Source organism: Apus apus, chromosome 13 (genome assembly GCF_020740795.1).
Source record: "Apus apus isolate bApuApu2 chromosome 13, bApuApu2.pri.cur, whole genome shotgun sequence".
Lineage (NCBI taxonomy): Eukaryota > Metazoa > Chordata > Aves > Apodiformes > Apodidae > Apus > Apus apus.
Window position 1 is genome coordinate 14,435,048 of NC_067294.1, and position 17,764 is coordinate 14,452,811.

Genomic DNA, 17,764 nt, shown 5'->3' on the forward strand with positions numbered 1-17,764 from the left:
TGGCCTGGGAGGCCCTGGTGCTGCCAGCCCTGCCTGCAGGCAGAGCTCCCCTGGCCGGTGGTGAGGTGAAAGGGTTGGCAGAGGTCTGTCAGGAGAGCTTCAGCTGTGAAATGAAGCCCTTAAATCTCGATAAATAATCTTGATAAATGTTGGCAAATACTTTGTAATACAAAATGATTGCGTTACAGTCTCATGTATACTGATACACAGGGGTTAAGGTTATTTTGTAATGTATAAATGAGCCGTGGAAACAGGGAGCTAGAATTCAGAGGAATACATCCCCTGTGTGACTCGGCAGGGCAGCCCTTGGTGCCAGTCCTGCCCGGGAGGCTCCCCTCCCTGCTCGCACCCCCCTGCAGCCTTCCCGCTGCGCCCCGCTCGTCCCAAAGACCTGATCACTGAACGCAACCAAAAAAAGCCGACCCCGACGATCTCCGAGTCCGCAGGCTGGCTGGCGGCGGGGTGCCCTCGGCAGGGGGGGTGTTGCCCGGCGGTGCAGCCCGCCCGTACTGACTGTCGGTCTGTCCCGCAGCGCTGCAGCTCCTGGGGCTGGACTGGCGGCTGCGCCCGGCGGACGGACGCGCCTTCCCCCACGCGCTGCGCCCGGGCGCGCAGGACGCGGCGGCGGCGCCACCTGGCGGCAGAGGTGAGGGGCTGCGGGGGCTGCGCGGGGTGCGGGGGTTTGCGCGGGGGGTGCGGGGGCTGCTCGGTGTGCCTGGCGTCCTGCCGCTCCTGGGACCTCCCCTGCTGCCTGGGGAGGTGCCGCCTCGGGCGCTGACGAGTCGAAACACAGACGTTCTGCTGGCTCCTGGTAGAGCTTAGAGATCTCCGAGGACGAGGACCAGCTGGGCTTGGCAGTGTGTTGCCCTGCTGGAGAGAAACCAAGAAGTTTGGCTCCCGGCCAGGACCAAATCCCTGTTTTTTTTTAATCTGTCTCGGAGAGATTCTAATAGAAAAGATCAAGGACAGCAGACTCTGACCCATGGTAAATAACGTGTCCTGTGATTAGCATGAGTGATACAGACAACAAATTACTTGCTTTTCTCCCTAGGAAAACCTGTATTCAGTGGAGGATGACACTGAGACAGGGAATAAGAAGAACAAGGGAAAACCTAGAAACAAAAATACTTTCTTAAACTGAGAAAGCATACATTAAAACCACGGAGAAATTACACATTGTGAGAACTATTTTAATCACTTAAATTGAACACTTTTTACTGGTGAGGTTCAGGTGCTTGCTACATCACAATAAGGCTTTCTCTATTATAAGACAGAACAGAATGTTTCATTTAGTCAAAGCACCTCACAAACCTTAGTGCACTGTGAAGGTGGTGGGATGGGCTGAGTGAAAACAGAAGGGAAGAGCACTTGTTATTGATAAAGAGAAGAATTTTGTTCAGAGCTGGGCATAGTCTTGCTCTCAGGACCTTTGGCTCATGTTAAATTTGTTGGTGGCCAAAACAAGTATTAGAAACAAATGCTAACCCAGGATACTTGCACTGGATATATTGGGGGAAAGTCAGTTAAAAAAATAGAGCTGGGGAAGGATACTGAGTTGTTCTTTGGTGTGCCTGATCATTTAATGGATTTATTTCTGTTTTCAATCAATGATGCTGCTGCACCTCAGCCTCTTCATGTTTTCTGTGGAGGGACTGATTTTGGTTTCCTCTTTTTCATTAATTCCCCTGTCGTAATGGTGGCAAAAAACCCAGTAGGTTTTCAGATGGCTGTTTGTTGTCTTGGCATTCATCCCTGACTGACTGTAGGTCAAGCTGGACAAACAGCACATCCCTAAGTGCAAGGCAGAATGTCTGTATTACTGCTGAACTTCTTCCAGATTGTGCACAGGTGAGAGACCCTATGGTTTAGGCAGGAACCTGAAGAGCTCAGGTCTGCAATTATGGCCACTTAGCAGACAACTGCAGTGTTTAGCATGTCTCCAAATTCCCTCCCCTGCAGCTTTTTGTTGCCATCTCTGTGCAAATATAGGGCAGCAGGATTGTTGGATTGGAATGTGCTCATCTGCCTGGGGCACTTCAGTGCAAATTCTGGCAGTTTATCCCAGCCCCACTCTAATTAGCTTTGCACATTTGAAGAGGCTGAGATGCCGGCTGTTTTGGGAGCGGTAGCCTCCTGTAGAGGAGACAAGGAGATAGGACTGCTAGTTATGTCTTAAATTGCTGCAGTTAGCTTTTCTCAGAGCACGCTGGAAGAGTTTTCTTGTTCTTCTGACATTTTGTAGAAGGTTGCAGAAATGTTGATCATCTGGGAGAAGCAGGGAGAACAATATTTAGGCAAGTAATCTTCCACAGTGGAATAATATGAATGACAGGTTTGGATGAACACAAGGGATCTCTAAAAGACTAATTCTTATAGCACGGAAGGGTGAAAAGTTTTTCTACCTCACCTTTCCTTTTATTATGTCCAAGTTAATATTGCTACCCCAGCAGTTTTTAGGAAAGCCTCTGGCAGCTTTTAACACAACAACCATTTCAGGGCTCAGGGCTCTGGCTGTGGAGAGTGACCTTTCAATAATTGACACAACTCAGGATGAAGCCATTCTTTTCAAAACATGGGTTTCCCAAAGAAACCTTTCACCCCTAGACTGAGAATGGCCACTTAAACACAAGCTGTGCCTACTCAGCAAGTAAGGCATTTTAAAGTAAAGCAATTTGAAAGGGAGGGGGTGAAGAAAGCAGCAGATATTTCAATTTGATCGTCTTGTTCCTTATTAAAAGACTAAATTCTGGTATGAAATAATAAGACTGCAATTTAAGAGGAATGTAAATTACTTTATTTCTTCATTTTCCTATCTGAATGGAAACAAAATTTACCATTAAGATAACACAATTGCAGGTTTTTTTGTAATTACACCCTACATCTCACTAATGCTGGGGATGTCTGAAAGGAGCAGGCAAGTGCAGTGGTAGAAAAATTCTCAGTGCTGCTGTAAAACTGCAAATGAACTCCAGCATGCTCTGACAGTAAACAAAGCTTTTTGGTTTTGCCTTTAGGCTCTGCAAGTTTTGGTGAACTAGGGATTTTAGATGAGTATGTGGCTGTCTATGTGCCTCTTCCTTTCTAATTGACAGAATGTACAACAAAAGTCGACTTTAATCATTTCAGAGGACACCTAAGATAAACTAATATTTATGAGGAAATAGGCAAACTAACTCCATCTGCAAATCCAAGCAAAGAAAGCTCGGTGTAGAGTTTTCTGTTTATGATATTATTGCCTTTGGTTTGCTCAGAAACGTAGCAAATTTTCTACTGATTCAAAATTGACTTGGTATTTTTTAATCTTGATTTTTTGCTATAGTTAGATTCTGTAAAGCTGAACAACACAATAAGAGCTTGTGGTCTCTGATCCTAGAAACTCACATTTTAAAAGACACCACAGATAATTATGGGCAAAGGCTGTGGACCTGAAAGATCACTTCAGTTACCATAAATATGCTGACTAGTTGGAACAGGTAGATTTGAATGTGTTCTGATATTCATGTAATTCAGGGCTTATGTCTCTTTGCACCAACCAGCTTGATCCACTCAGTTCAGGAGATGTTTCACTGAAGTCTACTACAGTGTGTGGATTTTGAAAAGACAATTACAGTTAATTAAATGGTAAAGTATTGAAGTGTCATGAAAAATACTTGTTCCCAGTTATCAAAAACAGCCTGTTTCCAGTTAGCAAATTCAGCATTGTAAATATAATGGCAATAATGAAGAAAGATAAACTTGATGTTAAATTTGACACCATTTTACTTGCTTGAGATGAAAGAAGGGAAAATCAGGTTTCCACTAATTAGCAGAAATTTGCCTGGCATGGAAAGGTAAACTGAGCAGTCACTGTGAAGCTGTTCAGGTTGTCTTCAGCTCTTTTCAGATGTTGAGACCTCTGCCAGATGCTGCAGCTCCAAGTATCTTTTTAGTTTGCACACAGAAATTATTGTTTTCTGGAAGATAAATTATATTCTTAGTAAGGAATAAGCATATTATTAAATGGGAAGATTACCACCCCTGCCTATTGATGAGTTGGGGCTCAGATGCAAATAGAGGAGGCCCTGACTTGACTTCCTGAGACTGGTGCTGCCCCCAGCAGTGTTCCTGCTGAGTCCTACTCATCAGGCAGAAGAACTGGGGAGCAACTGGAGGGAACTCTTTGTCATGTTGCAAAAGATCAAAAGATGAAGATCTCATACCTCATTAACAATGTAAACAACTTGAATCTTTTGGTGTCTACTATTTCCTTTCAGACATTTTTGAAACAGATGATCAAAATGTAATAACAATCAATGTCTTTTAAATGTCACTTCCGCTACCTTAATTCAATTTAATCAAGACATGCCATCATTTTCCAGGTGGATTAATCTTATTAAGTAGTTATGTGGCTAATGTAATGTAGATCTTAATTAACACATTAACAAGCAGAAGTATTAATATGGACGCTGTGGAGGCTTGCAGACGTGGTCTTCTGAAAGTACACCAGGCTCTAGGGCTGGCTTAGCAAAAAGAAAGTGTTTGACTAAGTTCAACAGAAGAGGAGTTTTATTTTTGTGATTGTGTTGATGGTGGTAGTGTGAGCTGCTGTGTTTAAAGGTAAGTGTATTATATACCACCAGACACCACTGTTATGTTGATGTAGAAATTCATGACAGTATGTCTTTGTTCTTTGTGAAATGCAGTGAACTAACAGATCTTAATTTTATTTCAGTTGTCATTTGCTTTGGATTCTGAAAAACAATCTTGTGTAGCCATGCCCACACGAGTGTGGAGATGTGCCTAAATTTTTTGGTGTATTAAGATATTCAGGCATTTTTCTGAAATCCACCTACAAAGCCAGATCGTTTAACTGCAGCTGGGCCAGTGCAGAGGTCTTAAGCAGATGCTCAGTGAAGAATAGATTGTCTTTTGCCACAATAGAAATATGGGATACTGACCAGAAAAGCTGAGATTTTGGGTTTGTTTCAGAAGCTGTTATACTGGACTCCTGAAAGCTCATACAAATTCAGAGCTCATTAGTATCTCAGCACCTTCAGCATAACTGAAGTTCAAGATGCCATAGCAGCTTCTCCAGACAAATTCCTGTTTCTTGGCTTTTTATTTCATTGCATCAGCAGTCAACCTATTGTACACACTGCAATAAGAATCAGTTTTCACATCCTTGGACACTTAGGTATTAGTAGTAGAGACTTTGATGCATAAGTTCGTATAGGAAGTGATCAGTGTGGTAATAATGCATAGCACTGATTTTTTTCCATTGAAGAAATTTGTATAGAAAAGAAATTTTCTGCTCTCTTGTTTGCCTTTCTGAAACCAAAATAAATACCTGGTAGCAAATTTACCTGAAGAAGAAAAATCAGACTATCATTAAAAACTATAGTAATTCCCACACATTCTTTTTTGGAAAAATGTCAGAGGACTGTATTTTTGTATTGCATGGTTTCCCTTACACAGCTGTACTGTAGATTTCTTTGAAATGACTTTGAAGTCATCTGTGACAATCCCTATTTACAACTGTATAACAAACAATAATAGAAAATTAGTTAGATAAAAAGATAAGGAAAGCTATGTCTGCAGCAGTGACTTGTAAGAAATGCAAAGGTACAGGAAGTGAAAGACAATTCTCATTAATCAGCATTGGTGATATTTATCCCTTGTATTTAATTTGAAATTCTGTAAATTACCTTGGTAGTTCCTTATGGATCCACGGGAATGGTTATCCTGCTAGACGTTTTTCAGGAGTGTTATCAAGATGCCATTTGCAGTCATCACAGCTGGAAAGGCAGATAGTCAAAACACTGGAGTTAATTGCTGCTTAAATGTGATTTCTGTAGCGTGACACTGCTGGTAGCCAGATACCATTTTTATTTTTGTATTTTAACTACAGTATGGGAGAGGACCCTATAATAAACACTCAGCTGTATCTGGTTGCAGTGTAGGTACAGCTCTGTCTCCAGAGCTGACACTGCTTGACATCAGTTAAATTAAAGGCTGACTGGGCATGTCCTATCAGCTGCCACCTTGAAGCTGACCTGCAGCTCCAAGATGAGGCCTGCTGACAAGTGAGCAGGGAGGTTTGCGTTACTCTTGTCATGTGTTGCCTGTTTGATAGCTTCAAAGGCAAAGATACTTGAGTGGTAAAACAGTCTTTTCAAGTGTATATGCCAAAATAGTAATTCAACTGGGTGAATAACAGCAGTTTAAATTAATAGGTGTTATTTAGTTGATAAATATATGTTAGAGCAATTGAAAAGGCTCCTCTGGGTAAGATGTAGAAGTATGCTTTTACAGCTCTCTTTTGTAGATGTTTACAGAGGAAATCACAGGGGAAAAATTGAGTATCCGTGGGGTTATGAGATAAACAGATGAAACTCTCAAACAGTCACCTGTTGCAGAGACAATGATGTTGGGGTTTCTTTGTTCACAATAGTACCAGTTGTTTGGGTTAATCCCTCTTTCGAGATTTGTCAGTTTGTCACACCTGTAACTTCATTTAAATGCAATTGATGGTCTTTGAGTGTGATCTGCAGTGGTCCATCAAAATGGAAAAGCTTCTAAAAATAGCTGGAGGGGAGTGAGTCAGGTGGCAAGACAGATTCTGTACATTAGGAGGTGAAGACTGAAGGGAGCTATAAAAAAGTTTGCTTTAAGAGTCTCTGGAGACGGAGTTGATAAGTGAAGCTGTTAGTGCAGAAAAAGGCATTGCAAATATGAAGCTAGGTTGGTGTTCTGCTTTTCAGGTTTAAAAAAATAAACTTAAGCCTATTAACTGAGAAAAGAGGTTCAGTGAGCATATCTACTTTGCATTTCATTTCTGTAGTTCTAACTCAGGGAGGAAGGAACATGAAAAGGCCAATGTTGAGACAGCTCCTGTAGTATTTTTTGTATGATTGTTCTGCATTACTCATCTTCAAGGTGAGAATTTGTAATAGGTCATTTTTAGTATTTCTGTTTTACAAGTAGTCATCTGAGAACATCACAATTGTGACCAACTCAGGTGCACTGACTGTGTCAAACCAAGGAGTAGAACCAAGATAGTTTCACTAGTTTTGTTTCTCTGCTAAGAAGAGCAACTCAGCAGGAATTTATGAGAGAATGATTCAATAATATAAAATCTTTAGAGCTCTTATAACTTGCTGGACTTAAAACTTTCTAAATTGTTAGTTAAACTTGCAAATGTAAAACTTATGTTTGATTACAACTTCAAACATTTTTAAATTGTGTTATTTCAGCATGGTAGTGTAGAGCCATAAGAACAGGATGTCATGTATTCCATTCTTAAAAGCAAGAACAAGGATCCCTTTCAGCCTGCTGGAGGTGAGGCAGCAGCTGTTTCTCACAGCCATGGCACAGGCTGGATAAAGAGCAGGGACATGCCGTCCTGCACAAATACACACTTGAAAATGAGGGGTCATCCATCTGCTCTGTCCTTTCTTGTAGGTTAAGTATACCTTCATCACTTGTGGTAGTTGCTCATCTAGCCTGCTCTTAAAATCCTGTCCTGTGTTGAACCCCTACAGCTGTCACAGCTCTCTTCCTATGTAGAATTTTCTGAGATACTGAAATACTCCAGAAGGAATAGCTTGGACAATTAGAAACCAGGTCATTTATGTTGTAGAGCAAAAAAAAGAGCATCAGTGGGGAAATGCCAAACTGAACGGAATTATTTCAGTATTAGCAACCTGAATCATGCCTTTAGGCTGATTGATAATTACAAATTCAATTGTCTTACCTGCAATGTTCACCAATTCTTAAGCTAAAAACTTCACAATTTTAATGAGAAATATAACAGTCTTTTTCTAATAATTTTTATGCTGGGCAAGCTTGACATCTAATATGTTAACAGGTTAGGTGCATGCTGAAGATGAATGTAACTCTGGTTCTCTTGTTGCCTGAAATATTCTCTTTTTGATGTATTTGGGGATTCTTGACTCCTGAAGAATGCCCTTTCCCAGATAGCAATAGAAAACAGAATTGTGGCAAACCAAAGGAAGCTAAAGCTAAAATTAAGCCAGAAATACTAAAACTCGAGCCTCCATAAAAACTAAATTTATTTGCAAAATTACAATTCTAGGAAATATATAGTTGGCAGTCTTGGAAGCAATGTAGTTAGTGAAAGTCATTTATGGTGGTCGTTTGGAGCTGCTAAAGTAAATGTCAAGAAGGTGCCAACATTGGGGGCAGGCTTCTGGTTTCAAACAGATCTAAGCTCCACATTCCCACCAATTTTACATGAGGATTTCAGAAAAAGAATGCACTCACTGACTTCAGTATTCCTTATGTCAGAGATTTCCACTAGTTTCCATGTAGTGGGACAGCTTTATTGTAGTCATGAAATTAACCACATTTAAAAATATATAATGCAGATAATTCATTGAGTATAAGGAGTCTTTGGACAGTCAGAATACTGGAAGAAGCACTGGTCTATTAATCTTCCCACCTTTATTACCTATATAGCTTTTAAAATAATAATGCTTACTGTAATACATCCTGGAAATAGCTTTCTCTTTGACTTTCACTCTGACTATGGATATGCTGATCCTGAGGAACCAGGTTCTTCAGTCTGTCAAGGTTCTCTGATTAGATATAGCTGATGGTCACTTAAGTATGCACAGTCTGCTTCCAAACCAATAATCTACAGGAGATTTCTTAAGAATGTTGAAAAAAATCGCTACTTATTGCCATAACTTGGAACTTTGAAGTGAAGTAAGTGTAACGATATACTCAAAGGAGACAAAGGAGCCCTCAGCCTCAAGCTGACTTCCCAGCTCTGCCAGTGTTCCCAGTATCACGTTGAACAGGTGATTTTGTGTGCTCTGTACCTGCTTTTCCTATCCCTGTGGGTAAGGACTAATTAAAATTCTAGTGAGGTGGTGCCTGACATCGAGTCATGAACTCAGAGATAACCTCTGTTGCAGTAATCCATTAGAAATGAAATAATGTAATTTTTATAACATGTTGGCATCTGGTTGAAATGTCTGTTCTTGAATGGCTCTAAAGGCATGTTGCTTGGAGTTCTCTGTCATTTTTCCTTTCTTTGCAGCTTCTTCTTTCTGCTTTTCTTACTGCTTTGATGTTATTGTAGACCCATTGACATAGACAATGAAAAAACAAGTTACCAAAAACTGTACAGCAGTTGGCAGTCAGAGCATTCTCTTACCATTTCAAAACAATGCTAATGTAATATGTTTCATTATGTACAAGTGTAAGTGCTGCTAAAATAGATTATTTTGAATCTAGAATTGAAACCCTGCTATTGCTGCTCTCTCAATTAAAGACCGTCAAGGCAGAAAAGCTGTTATGTAGTTACCTGCTGGAATTATGTGTCATTCTGTGCCATCCTGGTACATTCATACAGTGCTGGGATGTATTTCCAAAGTATTACATCATGAAAAAAAACCCACAAAGTAAACCTTAAGCTTTTAATAAATACTGTCAGCTTGTATTGAGGTACCACTACTATCCACTGTGGTTAATAGTTACTGTAATGATACCTTTTCATTTCTGTGATTGTGAACAGATATTTTCCCTGTTTTTTCTAGTCTTTATAGTGTCTGTTGTAATTGTTTTTAAATGGATTGATCACCATGTTGTTTGGGAATATGGAACAAAATCAAACATTGCTATAAACTGCAGCCTGAGAGCACTGCTAACTCTTCACATGTCACGCTCCATGTTTAAAATGCGTGGCCTCAAAACCATCCTGCTCAGCTGAGAGCAGAAGGGATTTGTACCGTGTTTTAAAGGTTGACTGTTTCATGGGCTGGAAGCCAGAGCACTCAACCAGAAAGGTCTTGTATCTTGTCTTCAATAATGCATGCTGAAGAGCCATCAAATAATGGATTTTAAGTAACCGCAGCACAAGGGAGAAAGCCTTGCAGATCGTCCCTGCTTCAGGCAGGCTGAGCTTCAAAGGCAGCACGTTGCTTGTACTGGCTTTCTTTCCAGGGGGAGAAGATGCATGTTAAGAGTACAGATGCTCTCCTCTAAAGCCTTTTCTGTGCCTTTCATTTGCTCTGTCAATTCTGTTGTCCATAACCTGAAGTTTATTGGACTACTTTACTATATAAAACACCAGTCATAAAAGCCTGCAATCAGTCCATTTAGGTTGAAGTTACCCCTTCAGTTCACCTTTCTGAGAATTTTTTCTTTATACCCTGGTTGCATACAAGATGCAGCTGAAAAGAGCACAGGGAGGTTTGTACGTGCTTAATTGACTCTCTACTGTTACTGTATCTGATCAGTAAAGAGCAATTGCAGAATTAAAGAGTTGGAGGCATTCGAAGATGGCAGATGCTCCACAGAAAAAGGTTCACAGTCTTCTTCAAATATATGAGACAAATTCTTACACACTGGTTGAAACAGCAGGAAGATTGCATCAGAATAAGGAAAGTTACAGTTTGATTTGAAAAGTGGCATTGCCCCAGAAGTTAATCTTGACTGAATAAAAATACCTGTATTAAAATCAGTTATCTCATTTGATTTACGTTTGCTTTTCTTTTATAGGACCGTGGGTCACCAGGAACAGCAGCATAGATAGTGGAGAAACAGAAGTTGGCCGCAGGGTCACCCAGGAAGTTCCCCCTGGAGTTTTTTGGCGGTCTCAGATCCATATCAGCCAACCACAGTTCCTCAAGTTCAACATATCCTTAGGGAAGGATGCTCTTTTTGGTGTTTATATAAGAAGAGGACTCCCACCATCACATGCCCAGGTACTTTATGAATGTATTTGTTGGCTTTAAATGTCAAAATGCAGAAGTTCAGAGCATCTGTCTTAGAGTTATGCTGGAGCTTATGGAGCTCAACTTAAGGGATTCCTGGGAATTATTAAGTGTGATATTTGACTGAACACCCTGATATTAAGATTTCTAGGTTATTACATTCCTCAACAGTACGTTGATGGAAGAGGTAATCAATTATATTTTTGCTGTTCAGGTTTTGAAGATAACTTGTGGTTTGGCACTCAAGGTTTTAAATCTCTGACAAAATGTTGGCACTGATTGGAAAAACCTATGCAGTTTTACATCAGTCAGAAATGATGAGTGACACTGGACAAACTCACAGTGTCAAAGCACTGTGTACTGCTGGAATGCATGCACAGCTGGGTGTGTTAACATACAATTTTCTGCCTTCCTAGAAGTGTCAGTCTCCACAGGCTGTTGGAATGGCATCACTGCCTCAGACTTGGGCACCACTGCTACCCAGCACATTAGAGAACGTACTGCAGTGGCCATGTGTTTGAGAGCTTTAATTTTACTACTTTTCTCTCAAGGACAGTATTTAGGTATAAATCTGACTCAGATACAGGGAAAATCTTGCAGTTGGGAAACCCAATTCTTCTTGATTCCTAACCAGACTCAAAGATGAGAAGTCATAAGCACCCGATTTTTACAGTGACCATGTAGTACAGAGCTAAGGGCTGTGGGGAAAGCTAGTTTTAAAGTTAGTGAGACCAACCTTAAGTATCTTTTTCTTCTAGGTTGTGCACTGAGTGTTTTAATTTCTTTGCTGTGAGAAGATATAGCTATATCTTCTCTTGCAGAGAGAATTTTTTGTATTATATCAAACTCATTAATGTGAATGGAAGGGTTCCCATTTACTTAGATTCAAATTGTAATGTCAAATAACGTACTTGCAGTTGCACATACTAAAAGGAAAGAGCCTCCATTCATCAGAGTGCAAGAGAAGCACAAATAGCAACCAGCTTTTGGAAAGGATCCCTTCCTTCATGCATATCCTTCCTGCTAAAAATCACTTCTTCATTCAGAAATTATCACCTAAACTTAAAATGCTTTACTTAGTGTATGATTTCCAAAAAGCAAATGTCAAACTCCATGATCCCTTTTGGGAAAGTCTCATTTAACATGACGCCTTGTCATGATTTACAAAGAACTGCTACTACTGGTTGTTTTTCATTTGGCAAAGCAAGCTGCAATTACCTAAATGGTTAAAATGCATGATCTAGGCTAAAAGCCCAGAGGCTTTAACATAATCACATTGCTACATATTGCCATATAGGGCAAGCATGTTCCTATTGACCACAAGGAGATACCAACCCTAAGTGAGCTGTGTCCATGTGCGTAGACAAACTTATGGTACAGTTAAACAGTTAATTTTCCTGGGAAAATTACACTTACATTACCTGCATTTTGGATCTACTTCCCAACATGAAGCGAGTTTATGGAACTATTCTGCATTGCCTCTTGATGGCTGGTGCTTATTCTTGCCTGTAGTGTGAACTGAGAACCCTAATCTTTAAACAGAGTTGGGAGGAAAGAGGACAAGAGTTTTCCATGGGTTTATAACCTCTGCTTCTAATAATTTGTGAGCAAGGAGCTTTGACTATCCATACTCCATCAACTTCCTCTAGTATGCTGTTTTAAAATGTTCTGACAGTTATTGAATGGATATATCCAACTGGTAAGAAATAAGGATTAGCAGTCCACAACCCAAGGAGGGGAGGGCAAGTGGCCAGTTTTCCATATAGCTAGAGTTTAGCATAAAGCATCCTGAAGTTGCATACAAAGAGTAAATAAATTGGGGAAATTATAGAGAGCTGTTGACTAATTTTCAGCTATTTCCAGAGATCCATTCATCACAGAAGATACGCTCAGAGAATATGTTCCAGGGTGGGAATCTTTCTTGAGAATGTTTTGATTTTGCATGTAATGCCAAAATATGTTGTCTTGAGGGTGAAATTATGTCTGTGGAACTTTAACTGTTGCAGTGAGCTGAGGGCATAATTGATGGAGCCTGTCTCATTGAATTATTAACTTTGATGCTCACTTACCCCTATCATTCCACCATGAAAAAAACAGCAATTCAGTCGAGGAATAACATACAAACATATAAATCATGAAGTGAAACTGGATTAGGGCAACCAAAGCACCTAAGCAGTCATCAAGGTTTGCTATAAATACAAGTTAATTATAATTGGCTGACTAAGACATGATGGAGTTATACCCATGTATTTTACAAGAAAACGAGTTGAATGTAACTGTTAGGACAAAATATTCCTTTAATTCAAGTTAAACTTGTAATTTCTGTTGCACTGTGATCAAATGTGTTTGTTCTAGGTTTCATTATAATGTTCTCATCTGAGAAGGCTATGGTCAGGCAAAGTTCCTCTTCTTTCTTTCCCTTCACCTTATATGGCTAGGAGGTAAATTTCTTGACCTTTGTTAAATTAAATAATGAGAAATGTCAACTGTGTTTCCCACTGAGGTGGATTCCTCCTCAGAGAACATGCTTTCCAGGCTTTAGAGGAAGCAACTCCAACTCTCTTCCATAACTGGGGTTAATGAAAATCACCAGTTTATTCAGCAGAATTGTTTTCCCATATTCATGCAGGATCTTTGTGCTTGTCAACAGGGTGGCACAGCAGCAGAATATTACTTGGCATTTTTGCCTGGCAGTCAAAATTCAGCCAGATACCAAGAGAAATAATTTTAGAAAAAGAAAGGCAAGCTGTTAGAGACCTGAGTTAGTGAAAAGAACTGTTGTTCTGACAGAAGGGAGCAGAATGGTTTTGTATTAATGAAAATAGTCTGAAGTTGACACTAGATGATATTTTGAAATTGAAATTTTAAATCCTTGTTTCTGCAGGTTAGGGACATGAGCTGTAAAGCAGTGAACAACTACACTTGACAGCTTATCACTGATCAGTGCTGATATGTCAAGCCAAGTAAAATCCTTTGTGGGAGCAAGTCAATAATCAGCAAATTAGGTACATGATTAACCTGAGACAACAAGATGCAGTTCCTGTCTGAGAGCCCTGCTGAGATTTAACCTTCTCAGTATTACTGTTTAGCAAATATTCCAAATGCCTGGTTTAGTCAGTCAAAGTGATGTAGCTGTAAACTTGTCTGGAAGCAGCCTTGTGTGGCATGTGCATAGGGAATGGAGCTCTGGAGAAGAGGTAAAAAGGCAGTTTTGAGTGGCAGGCAGGCCAGAAACAGAAAAGCATTGCTTTCAAGCAAAATTCTTCCAACCTGTGTAGTACTACACAGAAATAACAAAATACACATTGCAGGCTTGAATGATCAATAGGAAATTAGTAGAAGCTAGTAGTGTTAATAAATTGGATAATGTATAGAAAATGAACTGTGAATGTCAAATAATGCATGAAGTGACTCTACAGAGATTACAGCAATTATGACGTTACTACACATTGGTAGAACATTCCAAATGATGCATGAAATAAGGTTACCTTATAGAAACATCCCTGTAGTGTCTGGAGAAGGCAGTGCATGGGGTGGCATTGTTTTCATTTCCAGCAGTGTGTTCTATACTTAAAAATTTTTCATGTCAAAATGAAAACAGTTTAATTTAGAACAGAAAATGGCTTTATTTGAAACAACTTGAATAGCTGGAGAGCTTCAGTGTTACCTTGTTTTTTAGCCAGTGCTTGAAGGCATTTAGGTGCTCTGATCACCTCAAGTTACCTGATGACAACTGTGCTGTTCCAGCTGGAAGCTGGGCTGCACTGTACCCCTTGCAGTATGTCACAGTCAGATGCTGAAACAAATCAGCTGGCTGCCACCCTGGGTATCAGATGTTTCATGGGTGTATTTTAATGAATAATTACTAGCTGGATTTTGTGAAGAACTAGTTTTTAAGCACTTTGCAAACAAGTTTCCCTGACATATGTTTTCTCGGCTGCTTAGGTCTTACAGGGCATTGGCATAAAGACAAGGCCAAACATGTTTCTTCCTTCCCCACCTCTGTTTCCATATGCATCCATTATTAAGAAAACAGCTTAAAGAAATCTTTATTTTTGATTCCTAATTTCGAACACTCAGGGATTTTGTGGAGACATGTAGATAGTTTCAAATCTAAGAAAAACCTAAAGATTATGCAGGCTCTTTTTGTTTTCAGTCTTGCCTCCTGCAAAGCTCTCTTTGCTTTGCTGTGCTTTCACAACGATTTCACTGCCTGTGTGCACTTAGGCTCTGTGCATCTGGGCGATACGGGTGGACCCACTACTGTAAGGTTCCTGTAAAGTTCCTCTTCTGCTGACTCCTTGTGGTTAGTGGAAAAAGAGAGTCCTTGTTAGCCCAGGAATAAAGTGCATCAGAGGATAGAAAGCAAGGAATGGAGACATTGTAAAAACAAGCTGCCCAGAAAGAACTTTGTATGAGGTTTAGGTTTGCAACTAGAAATACACGGTAGGTTTTTGGTATGCTGTGTAGTAAAAATAAACTCATTGAAAAGGTGAATTTGGAATTTGTTAGGGGAAGTAGGCTGGCAAGCCACTCGCTCATGTGGAGCTTTAAGTATCATCAGTACTACCACCTGCAAAGCTCAACTCTGAAGATGCAGTAGTTTGGGATTTCTTGTGCATTTTATTTCTGAATACTTTCTGCCATTTTTGTATTGGTTTTTGGTATGAAGCCTTGAAATACAAAGGATCATTTAAAAAAGTCAGTGAAATTTCCAAATTGCTTCAGAGATTCATTTGGTCTGACAGATCTGTTCCCTAATTCAGGTGATGTAGTTGCTTCTTCCTTAGCAGTTGTATGTGTTAGATTAAAAATTTCATGGTTGCTTCTCAACGATCATGGAAGTGCTCCCATTCTTTTCTTAGGTGAGTGTTCTAACCTATGCACATTTGTCAATAAGTAGCTCTAAAGCAGAAGTGATACCTAATGTCTTGTAAGATAATGTGAAAGTAATGAATCATGCAAGTGTGGTAAATCAGAAAGTCAGCAGAGCCACAAGAAGGAAAAAAATGGCTCAGCCAATCCTGTGAAGAAATCATATCCGGTTAGGACTTCACAGTACCACCTTGGTGATACTTCAGTCAGGGATTTGAGATTTTGGGCTGCATGTACCTGGTATGTACTGGCACGTTAAGATTTGTACCCCCAGCAAATACATTATCTTCCTTCTTTTTTTCCTCAGTCCTGAGGAATCCACAGAGGAATAAAAACATATTTATTCTATATAAATTTGCACCAGTACTTTACCATCCATGTAGCTTTTTAGGTTTAGTAATTTTGCTTTTGCCTGAGCATGAAATAGTTCTTCATAGTTTGATTAAAGAGGGGCAATACCAGCCTTAACTTTACTAAAGTTAAAATTGTAGCCTCGTGGGGAGCCATGCCAAGGGACCACTCTCACTAGGTCACACCCCATCCTCGTGAAAGAGATTCTGCAGCTGAAACTACTTCACGCAGTTTCAGCCTGAATACTCTTCCCCTTCGATCTTGCCAACTGCTGAGCCCTCTCTACTAGATGAGGTAGAATCAGCATCAAACAGAGGGGAGGCAGAGGAACCTGCCAGCACAAGCAGAGATGAACAGCATGTTGCCAGTGAGAAATGTCAGCTTTTATTGCTACTTCCTTAGTTGACCCTTTGTGAACAATTGTTCAGAAGAGCAAGATTTCTTTTTCTCCAGATATTGCCCAAGTAATAACATTTCCCAAGGAGGTGATGCATCTGTCCTTAACCTCTGACTGTTAGACAAGAGGTTTTAGCAATATTTTCCAAATGTCATTGAAAGTTACTGACGTGCCAGAATTCTCTGTCTACTGTGCCTTGGCTTAAATGTACTAATTTACCTGATTTGCCTTCTGCAAAAATCCTGTGTGAGAAAGGGCTCCAGTGGCTGGCAATCTGATATTAACAGTTTGGTGAAACTTTTAAGTCCACTTCTCCTACCCTTCCACATGATTAGAGGATAGGAAAGAGTGGATAATGCACTTACTGTGACAGTAGCTTGCACCATTAGTAGTCCTGGGCTTCCTTTGTGGCTGCAGTGGTGTCAGTTCCACATGTTTAACAGGAAGCTCATAGCACTTCCATACTTTTCTTTGTTGTTAGGCTAAGTGTGTCAAGGGCTCTGTGTTGCTCAGACATAACATTTCAAATAGAAAGGTCAGCTTTTGTACCCCAGTTTTACAGAGAGGTGTACTAAAGATGAGCCCATCTGCATCTTCTACTAACAGGGACAATCTTCAGTATTTTCCCGCATATTGCGTATTATTTGCTAGAACTCACTGTTAATGAGTGGAGTGCAGTGTACAAGACAGCCCTTTGTGGATGTTCAGCCTGTTTAGGATGCAAGATTTCAGTTTTCTATTTAAAGTGAAGGCAGGTGAAGGTGGCTGCTTTCTCAGACTAACTGGATGTGCTCTAGATAATGGAGGGAAATGCAAGGAAACTTCTGGCAAGAAAACACATACTGTTCCTGTATTTTATTGAACACGTACATCTTTCTTTAGACATGTCTATCTCTATCTACTCCTACATAGATAAAAATGTCTAAAACAAGATGTGTTTTCATAGGGGACTTGTTATACCTGTCAAAATGTTAGATGTTTTGGTTTTGTTGTTTAAGGGCTTGCCTTAGACAGGGACTATGAGAGCTCCTAAGTTGAGCATAGCATCAGATTGAGAGTTCCAGAATCACAGATACTAGAAAGAAAAAAAAGCACAAACCTGATAGAACAGCTACTCCAGCTGCTTTGTTATGCAGAATTATTCCCTATTGTAGTTGAACCAATATTTCTTCCATTCCTCTTTAATTGTGTGATGCAGTGGCATCTCCACTGGGAGGCTATTACTGAGCTTAATAGATGAGAGGCTTATCTGACATTCATCTTAAATTTCTTTCTTTCTTTCTTTAGTTTCTTGCCATTAATAGTGCCATCCCTCTTACAGTCTAAATAATTACTTACTCTGTTTGATCCCTTTCCTAAAGATTAATGTAATGTTCTACCTTACTTGGCAACCGTCCAAACACAAGTTCTCTGTTTTCCT

General features: G+C 40.0%; 1 protein-coding gene across 2 annotated transcripts in view; it reads left to right on the forward strand.

Annotated features, from left to right (window-relative positions):
* TENM2 (teneurin transmembrane protein 2) overlaps positions 1–17,764 on the forward strand; it is a 600,962-nt gene that overhangs the window by 478,903 nt on the left and 104,295 nt on the right. The window contains exons 9-10 of one of the 2 annotated variants that reach the window (XM_051631239.1): positions 533–646; positions 10,507–10,712. In XM_051631239.1, coding sequence (XP_051487199.1) covers positions 533–646; positions 10,507–10,712 — 320 coding nt within the window. Of the gene's footprint in view, positions 1–532; positions 647–10,506; positions 10,713–17,764 lie in introns of those variants that run through there. The other variant, XM_051631238.1, reaches the window with a different exon arrangement.